Below are 14,767 nucleotides of genomic sequence, written 5' to 3' on the forward strand. Positions count from 1 at the left end.
TGTTCATGTCACAGTTTATGTTTTATTAGTCACGTTTTCAGGTTCTGTTCTGGTCATGTTTTTCCCTGCCACCTAGTTTCACTCATCACCTGCTTCATTGTTCACAGCTGCACTCATTCACTGATCACTCCCTCCACAGTATTTAGTCTCCTGGTTTCCTTTCAGTCACTGCAGAATCCTCACCAACCCAACCCTTCATACCACCGTCACTGAAAGCTAAGTCTGGTTCCCTGCCTCATAGCCTTGTTAATGTAGCCATAGTCATAGTATTTATTCATAGTCTTGTTTTGTTTGGTGTTTTTTCATGTTTAAGTATTATTGATGATCCGGCTCTGCCGCGCCTTTTGTTCGTGCTCCCTGTATTAGAATAAATCTTTAGATTTTTGGAAAGAACTGCATCTGGGTCCTACCTCTCCACCAGTCTCTGACAGTTTTCTGTTGAACTGATACTGGGAAAGAATTCAAATTTTATTTCTATTTGAATAATTTAAAAACACTTTTAAACAGATTTTAAAACTCTTATTGTGAAAATGCTTATTCTTCTGTAATCAGCAACATGTCGCCATCCTTTTACTGACGACATGATAAAGAAAAGCGCTCATTACAGACACCCAAAAGAGCAAGTTTGTGAATGAAAGGAGCGACATTTCTCCCTAAAGTTTCACTGGCTTCGTGTTTGTTATCATGCAAGAACAAAGTAAGAAAATCCGCACAGACGTCTAATCGAGAATGAAAAAAGAATCACTTTATTCCACCTCTTAACAGATCGACATCATGTGCAAAAACTGCAATAATCAAAGGAGCAAATCATTAAAGCCAGATTTTGTCTAACGATCGGTGATCTTCACAGAAGACAAGTTCAGCCTAAAAGTTCCTGGAGCCGAAGCGAAGGAAGAAGGTTCTGATCTCTTTGGGTGAGACGGTCACGGTGAAATCTTTACCTTCACTCCCACGACACTGCTGGAAGTCTTTGAGAGGAGGGGAAAAATGAGGAGAAAGGAGAAAAACGCTGGTCAATAATGATGTAAAACCTAAGGGACACATCAGGTATCATGTTGCATTTTCTCACTTTTCTGTAGCTTATCTGCAGTTTTCCACTCCCACCTCTGCAGACTGCTGACATCCCAGGTTCCTGTGAGAGAACGCTCCTCCAGCGCTCTCACTTCCCCCAGACCCTGCAGCACTTCCTGTTCACACCGGAGAGCACCAATAAAAACAGGCAAAGTCTCCCCTCATATGACACCAATATGCAGAGAAGTCTGTACCTTTAAGTTTAAGGTGACTGGCTTAGAAAGCTCGGGGTCCTCTCCCTCCTCATAGATGTGCATGAGTCTCAACAGGACCCGATCGTAGTCTGGCTCCGGCTGCAGGTCCTGACCTGTGAGTGCAGCGTTTACAGATGAACGACAAGTCAAAACAACCTGAGAGAAATCTGCTGCTCATGCCTGCTTTCTCACAGCTGACCCGAGTTTATGTGGCCGAGGTGAACCTCGTGACTGGAGCTGTAGTTCCACCCGGGGATGCTGAGGCTGAGCAGGTGGAGGCTGGGCGGCAGAACAACTGGAGGCGCAGCAGAGCTGCTGCCGGGCTCCTTCTCTAAGGACACAACAGGTTGGGCACCTTTGTAAACCAAATCTAAAGCCAATCAGTCAGGTATCGCTACATTTAGCCAGCATATTCCGTGCCTGTCAGTGGCCTGCGAGGCTGGTCTATGGGCATGACGACAGGCCTGTGCTGCAGCTCTATCGCCTCCCTCTGGTACAGCCTGGAGGTTGCGTTCCTGGATCCCAGCACCATCCACAGGGTGGGTCTCACAACCGAGCTGTCATTCAGGGTCAGGTTATAGCCGAGGTTCCACGTTAAATTGTTCCAAAGACGTCGATGGAGCATGACCTGAGGGGGGGGGGCATGTTGAAAATGTCTCTGTGCCACAGAGGCAGACAGAAAATGTGTGTTTGTGCTTTTTTTGGTTTTCTTTACCTCTAGTTGTCCGTTGGCTTGACTGGAGACGCCGTGAGCTCTGTCACTGAGGAGCAGGAGTCTGCTCAGGTCGTCCTCGATGTGGGCCGCCCGAACCATGGGGAAGTAGTTCTGAAAGATGTGCGTTAAACCTCAACTTCAGTGTGTAAAAAAACATCGTGCATGTGTTTAATCTGAACCTACCCTCGCTAAAGTGTTATTAGCGAATTCCTTGTAAGCCCTCTTCATCATCTGGTAGCCGTTGTCGTCCGAGTACAGAGTTCTGTTGTTCCTCAGCGCGGTGCTGGTTCTGAGGACCACCTCCGTGTTGAGGTGGAGGGGACCCAGCGAGTAGGCCTGCTCCAGCCGGTGACACGGCAGTCCAGACCCGACGCGTTCAGGGACGCGCGTGGTGATGGAGTAGGCGTGGTCTTTATCGGCGTCCTCCCTGGAACACGGAAAAGCAAGAACGCAAAGGTTCTGGACGCGGACAGACGTCTGATCGACTGAAAACTCGTACCCACCTGTAGAAGTACTGCCTGATCTCAGTGACGATCTTCCCCGGGATGATCTCCATTTCCACGGCCTCGTAGGCTCGCTCAGCTGAACCATTGGCGCTGAAGATGTAGTTGTCAGAGATGGGGCCGGCTTTTACATCTCCGTTTGCGTGATACTCCCAGAAATCCTGCGTCACCTTCACTCGCCGTTTATCCGTCCTGCCAACGATGAAAGAGATGAGAGTAAAACAAAGGCTGGAAGCCACATTTAGAGATACAACAGGAGTGAGAGGAGCTGTTTGAGCTGGAAGAGGCTCAAAAGCTCACAGAGAGGTGACGCTGTGCAGCAGATTGGTGTCTTGGTCAAACATGAGCTTGTAACAGTCGTTCAGAACCGGCAGCAGCCGCCGTCCTGTTTTGGCCCGGTCCTTCATGCTGAGCCTCTCAAACCAAACCCCCTTGGCCTCATAAGCGTGCGAACACTTGGGCTTTGTGGAGCACGGCTTCTCAGAGAAGTCAATCAGGTACTTCCTGTGCCCGAGGCCCGCGAGTTCCACCACGACGAACAGGTCGTAGGATCCGTTGGACTGGGCCGACGTCTGGATCTGCAGCACAGAGCGGACAGAACTTTATCCCAGGGAACACGCTGACCTAATAAAATCCCACCAGGCGGGAGGAAGAAAGCGTCGACCTGCGCAGGGACAGGCTGTCCGTCGTCATCGTAGACGGCGGCGTTCGGGAGCGCCACGGTGACGTTGATGACTGCGGTGATGTTCCACGCCAACGGGTTGTAAACGATGATGTGCTGCTCCAGAGCAGAACCTGGAACCTGATCAGCCTGATCAGAACCTGGAACAAGGAAAGGTGTGAAAACTTCTCACATGTGAACCCTGTCAGGGTCTGAGGAATAATCAGAAATATTTCAGCTTATGATTATTGAGCTGGGGAACGAGCTCGTTCTTCACACTTTAACCTCTAAATAACTCTAATAAACCAAGTTGTACAGTCGTAGAGCGAAGAAATGAGACGTTTGTGGCATCGATCTGGTTTTGTAACGACATGAAAACATGATGGAAGCAGCAACACGTCTGAAGGCCGACGTGTGGCGGCGTTCTGGTTGAAGAAAGCACGCCGACCGAGACAAAAGCCAGGCAAAATACTCAAAAACGTCCCCAACCAAAACGTTTGCTGTTTACTCGTTTATTCTCTGCAATGACTTCTGTGAAAAACCTCCTTTTCGATAATTAATCGAATCAGAAATCGAACCTCTGAATTGGAATATAAATCGATTCAGGAAATCAGCAGTGATAGGAAGCCCTCGCCAAAATAAAGGCCCAAAGTCACGATAAAGGCAGGGACTAAAGGAAGCGACTGGCGGCAACACAGTTGAATTTAAACCCAAGTCGCATGTTTGGGAATCGAGTTTCTATCCTCCTCTCATTCATCTGAAATCAGTCGCTTGTGCAATTCGGTGCAATCTGTTGGTTTCCTTAGCTAGGATATTATTTTTGAATTGGCTCCATATGAATAAATTGGATTATGATTACAATGAATTGAATTCGAATTGGACTATATTACTTAAGTGCCTTGAGATGACAATTGTTGTAATCTGGCGCTTTATAAATAAAATTTAATTGAATTTAATTCAACCCAGAAAACTTATCTTCACCTTTTTCAAAGGAGCTGCTGCTGAGGGAGCCGGAGATGGCGAGGTTGTGGGGCAACAGAAAGAGCGCAGCCAGAAGCTCCTCCACCCCCATCATGGCCTGCGTGAGATGCTGCACGTACATGTCGGCCACCTGAGGAGACTCTGTCCCTGTGATTCCATCGTGGTGCTGGACCTGGACAGTTGTATCGCAATGACTTCTCATTAAATCCGACCATGAATTTGTTTAATTTTCTGACATTTCAGTTGGAGAAGTTGAGTATCGGCACAGATTACCTCAGAGACTGCCCAGCGTAGACTTCTGAGCTTCTCCAGGGCCCAGTCTTTGGGCACAGGTCCGTCTGGGAAGCTGATTCTGTACTGAGTGAAAAGAGTCTCTGCCGCATGCAGACGGGAACTGGCCCGTCTCGCCACTCCTTTCAGGACATTTCTGGACGCGTAAAACCCCGTCCACGCCTGGTACGGCTCTATGAAACACAAGAGTGGCAACAATCGGAGCGGCTCATCCGATTCCACAGTCACCTTCTCATATTTTTGTGTAGAGAAACGGGCGTCTCACCAGTTGAATACGGCAGGAAGTCTTCGCCGCCGCGGACGTCCCAGGTAAGATTTGACCGGTGGACGGATTGGAAGTATTCGCTCAGAGTGGCGTACTGGACGGTCACCCCAAACTCTTTGCTGTTCTGGTTGATGTATTTCATCAGAGGATCCATGTTGCTGAACTGCACCGATGAGTTGTAGAACTGTTTGTCGCAGCCCTGAAACACAGCGGTGGAAACGTGTCGTTTGCTAACTCTACAGCTGAGGCTTAAGAGTCAAAAGCACAACCAAAAGAAGGCGGTTTGGTGCACTGACCCACGGCCAGAGCACATGGTTAGTCCTGAACCACGCGGCCCTCTGCTTGATGTTCTCCACCATGGTTTTGGCGTAGGGGTGAACCGTCTCCTTGGTGACGGGGAGGCTCATGTTGGGGTAGACTCCATCTCGAGGAGGGTCCGGGAATAAGGCGACTCCGTTCCAATAGAAACCAGAACTGAAGCGTAAACACTTTGTTTTAATTCACAGACGCTATCAACTATTTGTACATCTTTTGATAAATTAAATACACTGGAAAAAAAAACAGATAGATGATGGTGAAAACTGTTAAAAACAAAACATTGTTTGGATTTCATCAGCGGAGATCAAAGGTAATTTTAAGTGTAAAATCAACACATTTCATGTTTTTTGATATCATGAAAATCATCACAACAGGTATACAGCGACACCTTTAGTGGACAGTTTATCTAAATGACCAGCGTTAGGAAGCTTTTTGTTAATTTATTTGGTGTTTTTCATCAAATCACCAGCTTCAACACACTAATAATGGGTAACTGTGAGGAGCAGCACACACGAGGAGTAAAAACACACAACATGGACGATTTAAAACCAAAATAACTAATATAAATTTAGGCAGAAGATGGCGAACGTGGCCCACCTGTTGGAGAATGGCAGCTGAGACGGAGTGCAGTAGCTGAACTGGTCCATGGTGTGGGTGAAGATCTCTTGTTGGGCTTTTAAAGAGGGAGAACCTCGCCACACAAACTGGAGTTTCTATATCCGGAACCACAGTTACAGAAGCTCATTATCATAATCGGGTACTTGGATATTCGACAGGGACAGCTGACGGAGGCCGACCTTGCTGTTCTGCATGCCGTCTTTGAGGTCGTAGTCTATGCGAGAGATGAGGTGTGTGTTGAACCCGGCCAGGGCGAACAGGACCGGCGTGGTGGCGGAGGCTCCGAACGGATCCACGTGCCAAGAAAACTGAGGGCGCACCCCAAACGTCTCGTATAGGAAACCGTGGCCCTCCGTCAGCTGCAAGATCTCATCCTCCAGGTCGGTGACGGCCTCATCGTGCATCACTTGGCCTCCGATGATGAACTCAAGTCGACCTTCTTTTATAAGCTGTCGCACCTGGACAGACGATCACACTCAAAGTTTACCTCCTAAAGCAAAGTGACAGTTTTTACAGGGTGGCCAAGCTGAGACTGTTACTGGCACAATCTAAATTCTCTATTTATCCACCATTTTGTCTCTAATAAAGCCTGCAAATTAAACATAAGATCCAGCAAGATCCTAAGGGTTATTCTTTTATTTCATACCTTATAAAACAATACTTTGGTGCACTGGGCTGGGCTCTAAATTTATAGTTATATAACTATTTTATACCTATTTTTATGACTGATTTTACATTCCAAAAGCGACTTTTGATATATTCAGACTGTATGAAAAGTTCTGCACAGATAAAAGTCTAATTGCTTGATTTATTAATCAATGAAGTAGGAGTTTGTGGGTTTGCAGAGGAGTACATAATCCCCATTTATGAAGGAAAGGAGATCATTCTGTCCCATATTTCCTTGCAGCATCAAGGATTAGACGTACCCCAACCCTGCACACAAGCTCCTTCATTTCTCAGTTATGGACTTGAATTATCAGTATACTTTATCTCATTTGAGTATGAGATCATCTTTGAGTAAAAATGTGATTAGATTACATTTGACAAAGTATCTAAAGCACTTTCTGTGACGCATGTGTTTAACTTTTGCAGTTTCAGTGCTGCAGACCCACATCACAGCTTCCTGTTAGGGAGCCACTAGTTGCTGCTCCGCCCCTGATAAAGCACAACATGGAAATATCACTACCATCTCCCTCTTTTTTTCTTGCATTTTCCAAAGTCAATACATTGTATTGATTGTGTCACGTGACCTTACTAGTTTCTTATGGCGATCCGAGGCCACAGTGTCCCACCACAGCCGGAAAAACTCCTGCTCCACAGCGATGAACCTGCGCTCTTTGACCTTTGACAGCTCCTCAGTCACGCTGGTGTACACATTGGCCGCATAGGCGTGCATGCTCTCCTGTGGAAAGCACACATTTATTCAGACTGAACCACCACAGGCTGTACAGCGCAAGCTTCTTTAGTAAAACTCACCTGTATGGTGTACACCCAGCCTACATCCATGTGACTGTGAGGAATTACAAAGGTTTGAATGGGCTGGCCTCGAACTCCACAACAGCAGCACACAAACGCGAAAACGGCTAAAAGTCTCATTTTGTCCGCCCGTAAAACATTACATATACTTCGATACACCATGAAATACTCCCCGCGGACTTCCTTGTTGTTGTTGTTGTGCTGCAGCACATGACTCGGCCGACTCCAGTACGGAAGCCCGCGCAGACCAAACCAGCCGATCTTCGCCGCTTGGCGCCGCGTCAGTGACCTTCCACACCGGAAATAATCAGTGTAAACACGGCGAGCATTTGGAGGTGAGAGGGTCTGGTCAGATGCAGCAGGGAAATGTCCAAAAACACGAGAATAGCGCTGGTGTTTGGAGGTTTTATAACGGCTGTGGCCGCCGCGTTTTACCCCATCTTTGTTTATCCTCTGGTGCACGGAGACGAGTACAGTGAGTAGCTAACAGCTATTTCTCACTTACACAATCAGCTCACAGTGTCATAATGCCTGTTGTTGTGTGTAAAAATGTTAACCTGAGTTTTTAATGTCTCTACGGTAACACAGTTAAGTTAAATGTTCTCATATTCACCGGAAAATATAAAAATTTTAGGCGACGTTAGCTAAGTTAATGTGATGTTTAACACTTTAGCTAGCTGGTTTGTGTTTGATAATAAGTTAGTTTTCGGCTTTTTTCCCCCGTTTATTTAACTTAATTTGGGATCTCAAGGCTCCACAACAGGCAATTGAACTTTTACAGTGAGCCAAAGTTGAAATAAAAAAACAGTTTTCGTTAATTTTTCAGATTTTAAGCAACCAGTAAGTTCCAAACCTCTTTCAACGCCTACTTAACACTAGTTTTAGACATAAATTAGCCTCATAGACGTGCTTCCTGCACTGTTCTCTGCAATAAAAAGCGATGACAACCCCCTACAGTGTTCAAATCTGGTTCTCTGCTTTGACTTTGTCCACAACAAACATCTTCACATGTGTAACTAATATCCTGTGCTGTTCTGTTTTTAATAGGAAACGTCCAGAAGATGAACCGAGCGGGAATCAACCAGGCAGATGTGCAGCCTGTGGGTAAGAGCAGTTTGCAGATGTGAACGGGGGCTCGATTACATTAGAAATGGGGATTGTCCAGACATATTGATTTGTTTTAGGGATTTCAGTGAGTTTTCAGTGACTTTCTGTAACATCTGGGGGTGTATAACTAAGGAAAAATGTTGGTGTTTACAGATTTTTGCCTCTGTTGTGTTCTCTTAAGTGTAACTATGGCAACTTTCTAAAAAGAAACCTGTCATACAAGCATTTGAAGGAGCTAAAAGGTTTACCATTGTGTCAAAAAGGTGGGTTTGAAGCCAAAAAAGGGCCACACTAGATCACTAGTTAATTATCTTAAGATAACAAGGCTGCTTTTTGCAGTGATAATGGAAACATTTATGTTGTTGTCTCAAGATAATGGGTTAATATTTAGCAAGTTTGGCCTATTCTCATGACCACAAACAATGGGACCGCCTTAAAGTCACCCACTGGCTGAAGCAGAGTTGGTTAAACTCTTATCAATGCCCACAAATGCCTAAACTTCCTAAACTCTGACACAGAATTACACATTTATGCCTTGACTTAATGTTGTAGGTCCTCCTCAAGTGTCATGGCTGCGATGATGGACAGAGAAATCAGGTGTTAACAAAAGGAACCGCTCATTTTTGAGCTCCTTGAGATCGTCTTGTGATCTTTAGAAGCCAAAGCTTGTTTTCTCGCGATAGCATTTCGTGATATGGAGAAAACAAAAGCCCAATTTCTTGGGAAAAGCAAGATAAATGACTGTGTTATAGGCAAAAAGCAAGCTTTGTCGTCTCGAAAATTGAACAGAACCAAAATGAATAACTGCAGGTAAGGCCCCTCTCGGCCTCCTGAGGTGGGCTGCATCATAAGCAAGAAATCATGCTTTCTATGCAGAACCGCCTACAATTAGCTCTACAGCAGGTGGTTTCTAACTGCTACATCTGCAACAAATAACTTGACTAACCTGTGTTGATCGACACAGTGAATAAGCGCCTGCACACATGTGATGGGAAATAGATAATTTCACAGTTTCCTGCTGCGATGTGCTTCGTATTTATCGAAGAGACAGAACTGAGTGAGTTTGTTGGTGGAGGTGTTTCAGCATCACAGCCAGAATACAGAACCTAAAAGTCAGGATAAGCATTGCAATTGTAAAGTGGAAACATTGTGGGGGGGATCTAAACTTTTCCCGGACAGTTGATATGAATAATGTTGCAGACTTGGATTTGTGATGTTCAGCCACGCTTTGCTAACACGCTAAATACGTTTAATGTTAAATTCAGAGGGTGTTTTTGGGAAAAACTGCCAGAAAAAGGTGAAATGGGGACAACTTTAGGCACTTTTTAGCCAAACATTGTGGTTGAACGCATACACCTACTAACACCTTACTTCTTCTGTTGGTTTGAAGGTGTGAAGGTATGGTCTGACCCATTCAAGCCCACGGACAAGTGACCTCCAGAGGTCCCGGACACTGATGCTGCTGAAAACTTTGAGTGAAGAATGTTAATTATGATGTGTGTGTGAGTGAAATATGTAAAGAAAGTGTTTATGATAACTGTTTGCAATCCCTTTCACCTTAAATAAAATGTTTAAGACCTTAATGGTTCCTTTAAAAGCTTCTTAATGTATCGTTCAGGATATAAAGTACGGATCTGCTCGCAGGTTATCGACTAAAATGAAAGATGGAGGGAGCTGCTGTTCATTCGATGTCCACATGAGGGCGCACTGGCTCTGTTAAAGAGGAAGCTGAACCGTCCATGGTTGTATTTTGGAAAAAAGAGTCTCACTCTGGTATGCAGCCTGCAGGAAATTTATAATAAGATGCAGAAGTTTATTTACCCATGTCATTCACAAGAATGCCTTTTGACATTTTATTTTGATTAACTTGAGGCTAGTCATGAAATTGTTTCAGCAGAACAGGGACAATGTCCAGTAATGGGCGGCATCATCTTCCAAAATGGAAACAGTAGACCCAGAGTTATTCCAAGACACATCAGTCCGCATTATCATTTCCCTGTCAGAGTCACAGGGTCTGACTGGTGCTCGGCTGGTTAACTGACATGTGACTCTGCCTGCGTTTTGCCCACAGGCTGAAATGATGGGGCAGATCCACCATCGACTTGTTCAAAACCCACTCGATGGGATCCAGACTCCCTTTACGAGACCGCGGGTCCTGTAAAAGCAGAGAGTTCCAAAACTAAAACTTCTCCCCCCCCCCCCTCCTGTACTTTTGTGGTTTCCTGACATTGACCAGCATCGCCTTTCAGAGTTTGGTCCACCAAAGTCCTTCTGGAGGAAAGATGGATTAAGAAAGAACTAAAGCATGTGTTTATGGTCCTTCAGAGATGGTGCATTTTTAAAGTTGCCCTTAAATCTTTCACAGTCCTCGATGTAGCCTGTACTTTCGGGATTTCAGGACCGTTCGCGAGGCCCGTTGCCAACTTAGCTGACTGCGCAGCCAGCAACGGCCACTCTCCCTCTCAACCTCCCAATCAACAAGCCCCATTGTTTATGAGAGGTTGTTATTGTTGGGCAGCGTTCAGAAACAAGAGAAAGCTCAAGAGCCCCGGCTGCACAGAGGCGTCCAAAGTAAAGAGAGCAAGGGGTGAGGGGGCGGTTGAGGAAAAACGAAAAGCAGAAATTCCTCTCATTCCCCGCTGGTGTTTTCCAGATTCCTCAAGCGACAGCTCCGCGGCCGTGTGAGTGAAGTAAGCAACCAGAGGGGAAACTGAAGCGAGAGGAAGGGAACCGCATTCTTGAGGCGACGCGTCACCTACAACAGAATAGAAAGACACTGGATCTCTGGTGCTCTGCCGGGCCGCGTGTAACAGGTTGTGCAGTGTGGCCCTCAGCTTTGTAGCCTTGCCCTCCCATGAATCATTGTGTGAATCGCTCGTTTCATTTCACACTCTCACTCCTCAGATCTGTCTCTTCCTCCGGTTTATAGCAGCCGTTTGTGGTTCGGCGGCGTCTCCTCCTTTTTATGTGGCCCTTGTCCCATTCAGAGGAATATGTAGATAGACACTCGTCTCTATAAAATGTTCAATAGGGTCACGGCGCACTATGAACCAACATGAACTCAACAATGCCGCCTCTGCAGCACTTTTAGTATCCAGCCATTAACCCATCACACAAATCTCCCCCTGCTATTGAGGAGGTTTTGGAAAGTGGTGGTACGGCCTTGGCTGCTCTAAGCTGTTTGTTAAGCCAGACTAATTGGTTAAAGTTTCCAGTTATTTGTCATGGGAACAAGGGTGAAGAGAAAGGTCAAAAACAGCAGAGAGACTTCGAGGACGCTGATTGTCTTAAATAAAAACACAGTTTTTTCCAAACTTGAGGTTGTACAGAGAAAGCACTGAATTAAAAGACACTGGCGTTCAATACTTAGTTTATTTTCCTCCACATCAAAGACGTAGATGATCTCCTTACAGTCGTAACTCAGTTGTTATTTTTAGAGTTTTATGGGACATCGTTGCTCATTCTTATGATTGAAATTAATCCAATTCATGTGAGATCCACAATTGGAGTCAGAGTCTTATAGAAGGAAGCACCTACGAGGAAAGACTTGACTCAATTTTATATAGAAGACATAAGAAGTTACGTTCAGAGATGAGAAAAATAGATCAAACATTAAATCTGTTAATTAAGGAAATAAGCAGCAAGAATTGAAGCAAAAGAGACAAATTAGCTAAATCACTTAGCTAAAATACAGAATACAGTATACTTATATAATTTTCACCTATTACTAAAGAGGCCGTTCTGCTTCTAATTAAACGTATCTTTAAAGCAGCTGTTTGAAGAATTTGGGGACACCTAGTGGTGAAGTTGCAGATTGCAACCAACTGAGAATCCCCTTGAAAGAGTGCAGGAGAATCGTTGTATTTGTTATGTCTCCTTTGGGCTACAGCAGCAAGATGACAGCGTTTTTAGGCATTAATGATTCGTTTCAAGGTAACATTTGGTGTCTTTAATAGTTTTTCCACCGATAAAAGCATAATTACGAATTTTTTATGTTATTTTCCTCTGTGAATACTATACACTGGAACTTTATCGCATCATTAAAGAAGTACTTGAAACAGCATATCTTCATTTAACACACGTATATCATTCACTCGGAAAAGTTTTGAATTGCACACAATTTGTTTTGGTATCTTTAATAGAAGCTAATATCGCCTCCACCCTCAGGCAGAGATGAAGATTGAGCCTTAGAGATCTGATAAGCTGTGTTCCAGCACTGCCTTTTTTAAAACTTGATGTCTTCTGGCGTATCTGATGCACAGTCAAATGACATCACTTTAGGCAGATTATCATCAGCACATCTATAGCCAAACTTTCTAGACTATGAACAAGATAATTGGTGGAGTTTACCTTTAAGGTCCAAAAGTAAATCTCACTAAACTTAATGTAGGACATGAATTACGTACAAAATTCTGTTTAAAGCATCTTACCACTTAAACAGTTTATACAACTCACTAAAGATATAGATAAAGATCTTCAAAATTATAACTGAAAACCAAATTGGACACACACGCGGTCGGTTTCCGCTCCCAAAATCAGCAGAATCCGCATTTGACATCTCAAATACACGGCTCGGCCTTGTAAAACAATGTACCGGAGTGCTGTCCGCATTCTTGGATCAGCATGCGCACGGCTGTGGAAACAGATTTTAAAGTCTGAAGCAATGTCTAGGAAAAAAGGCACCGGCCAGGCTCGCAGCAGGCAGGCAGGCAGGCGAGGCGAGGCCCCATCGACAGTGTGGTCTGGAGCGAGCAAGTGCTGCAGTTACTGTGCGCATGAGCGTCGGTGCGTGTTTCATTCAGGAAAAGGAAGGAAAGAGGTTCAGCTAAGAGCTACACAGTATGCACTAGAGACTAAAATGTGGCTGTGGAACTTACTGGAACTCCAAACATAGTGTGTGTTCTTTTGTATTATGTCCATTTTTGCCAGAAGCAGCACCACAAATAGATAATTATGGTTTGTTTTAGGCTGCATCTCCATTTCCCAGTCATGAAGGCCCTGCAGTTCATTGTTGTGGCGTGACTGGGGTGAACAGATTTCCACCTTTCATGTCGGTGACCTGGGTTCAAATCCCCTGCATGAAAGGTACGACCTCCAGTAGGGGTCCTTAGGCAAGACCCCCATTACCCTAACTGCCTATCTGTAAGTGGCTTTGGATAAAAGCGTCAAAATGCACAAACATCAAGTGCTTCTTGTCAGCTGGTGTCATTTAGACTCTTATGATACTACTTCATTCAGTGATATGAGGGATCAATACAGTTCTTGTTTTTGGTCCAAAGCAAGTTGCGACACTGTCTAATATGTAAATAAAAACAGAATGCAGTGATTTCCACATCTCCATCCATCCATTTTCTATTAGGGGGTGGGAGGAAGCTGGAGTACCAGAGCGAACATGCAAACTCCACACAGAAAGGCCTCAGCCGGGAGTTGAACCTGGAACCCTCTCGCTGTGAGGCGACGGTGCGAACCACATTTCCACATCTCATAAACCCATATTTTTTCATAATATAACGAATAAAACGTCAAATGTTCAAAGTGAGACGTTTTTAGCATTTCCAGGAAAATATTAGCTCATCTTAAATTTGACGAGCTCAAAATGTTGGGATGGGGAAAACAAAAAGCTGGAAGAAACATGTTGGAATGTGTTCCAAATAATTAGGTTAATTGACAACAGATCTGTAATATGATGGGTATTAAAAAGAGAGAGTCTCAGAAGAAAAGATGGGCAGAGGTTCAGCAATTTCAGAATAATGTTCCCCAAACTTCGAATATTCCATCATCTACAGATCATAATAGATGATAAAAGATGAATCAGAGAATCTGGAGATGGACAAAAGTCTCAAAATCAGTATTGAATATCTGCGATCTTTGGGCCCTCAGAGCTCTATCATGCAAAGAGGAATGTGAACAGGATCCCAGAAACGGTCAGAAGGATGGATGCTGCATCCTAAACTAAAAAGGAAAGGGACCGTTCAGCTTGTTGTCAGCGCTCAGTTCAAAAGTCTTCATCTCTGATGGTATGGGGATGAATTGGAGCCTGTGGAACTGACAAATTGCACATCTGGAAAGGCTCCATCAGGTATATACAGATTTCAGAGCAACATCTGCTCCCATCCAGATGACGTCTTTTTCAGGGAAGGCCTTGCATATATCAGCAAGACAAAGTTAAACCACATACTGCATCTATTCCAGCAGCAGGGCTTCGTAGAAGAAGAGTCCAGCTGCTGGACCGACCTGCCTGCAGTCCAGAGGTTTCACCACCTGAAAACATTTAAAATACAGGACCGCTGAGCAGTTTGAATCCTCTATCAGACAAGAATGGGACAACATTCCTCTCCCAGAAGTCCAACAGCTGTTTCCTCAGTTCCAGATGTTTACAGACTTGTTAAAAGAAGAGGGGCTGCTGCTCAGTGGAGACAGATGGTTTGAATGTTGTCGCTGGTCAGAGTCAACATCAATAATATGCTCATCCCACCATATTATCCTGATGCTCATCCTCGTGTTGGCAAGCCAAACTAAGATGTAGAACAAAGTAAACACACACTTATATGCTTGGCTAACAGCAAC

The 14,767-nt window shown here is 44.7% G+C and overlaps 2 protein-coding genes across 2 annotated transcripts; one reads left to right on the top strand and one right to left on the bottom strand.

Moving 5' to 3' along the window:
• Positions 1–723: 723 nt before the first annotated feature.
• On the bottom strand, positions 724–7,381 carry man2b2 (mannosidase, alpha, class 2B, member 2). The gene is made up of 18 exons (XM_072376081.1): positions 7,094–7,381; positions 6,873–7,019; positions 5,797–6,075; positions 5,597–5,712; positions 4,978–5,155; positions 4,682–4,880; positions 4,399–4,589; positions 4,126–4,297; positions 3,148–3,305; positions 2,784–3,061; positions 2,484–2,675; positions 2,164–2,407; positions 1,981–2,091; positions 1,686–1,893; positions 1,465–1,596; positions 1,266–1,378; positions 1,070–1,187; positions 724–968 (listed from the first exon to the last, which is right to left on the bottom strand). Exons 1-18 carry the CDS (start codon positions 7,253–7,255, stop codon positions 865–867), a joined length of 3,102 nt encoding a protein of 1,033 aa, XP_072232182.1. The 5' UTR covers positions 7,256–7,381; the 3' UTR covers positions 724–864.
• On the top strand, positions 7,378–9,783 carry smim20 (small integral membrane protein 20). The gene is made up of 3 exons (XM_072376080.1): positions 7,378–7,568; positions 8,141–8,197; positions 9,591–9,783. The coding sequence occupies exons 1-3, from the start codon at positions 7,460–7,462 to the stop codon at positions 9,632–9,634; spliced, it is 210 nt and encodes a 69-aa protein (XP_072232181.1). The 5' UTR covers positions 7,378–7,459; the 3' UTR covers positions 9,635–9,783.
• The last annotated feature ends 4,984 nt before the right edge of the window (positions 9,784–14,767 follow it).

The sequence above is a fragment of the Leuresthes tenuis genome, unplaced genomic scaffold (assembly GCF_036924035.1).
Source record: "Leuresthes tenuis unplaced genomic scaffold, fLeuTen1.0.hap1 SCAF_22, whole genome shotgun sequence".
Lineage (NCBI taxonomy): Eukaryota > Metazoa > Chordata > Actinopteri > Atheriniformes > Atherinopsidae > Leuresthes > Leuresthes tenuis.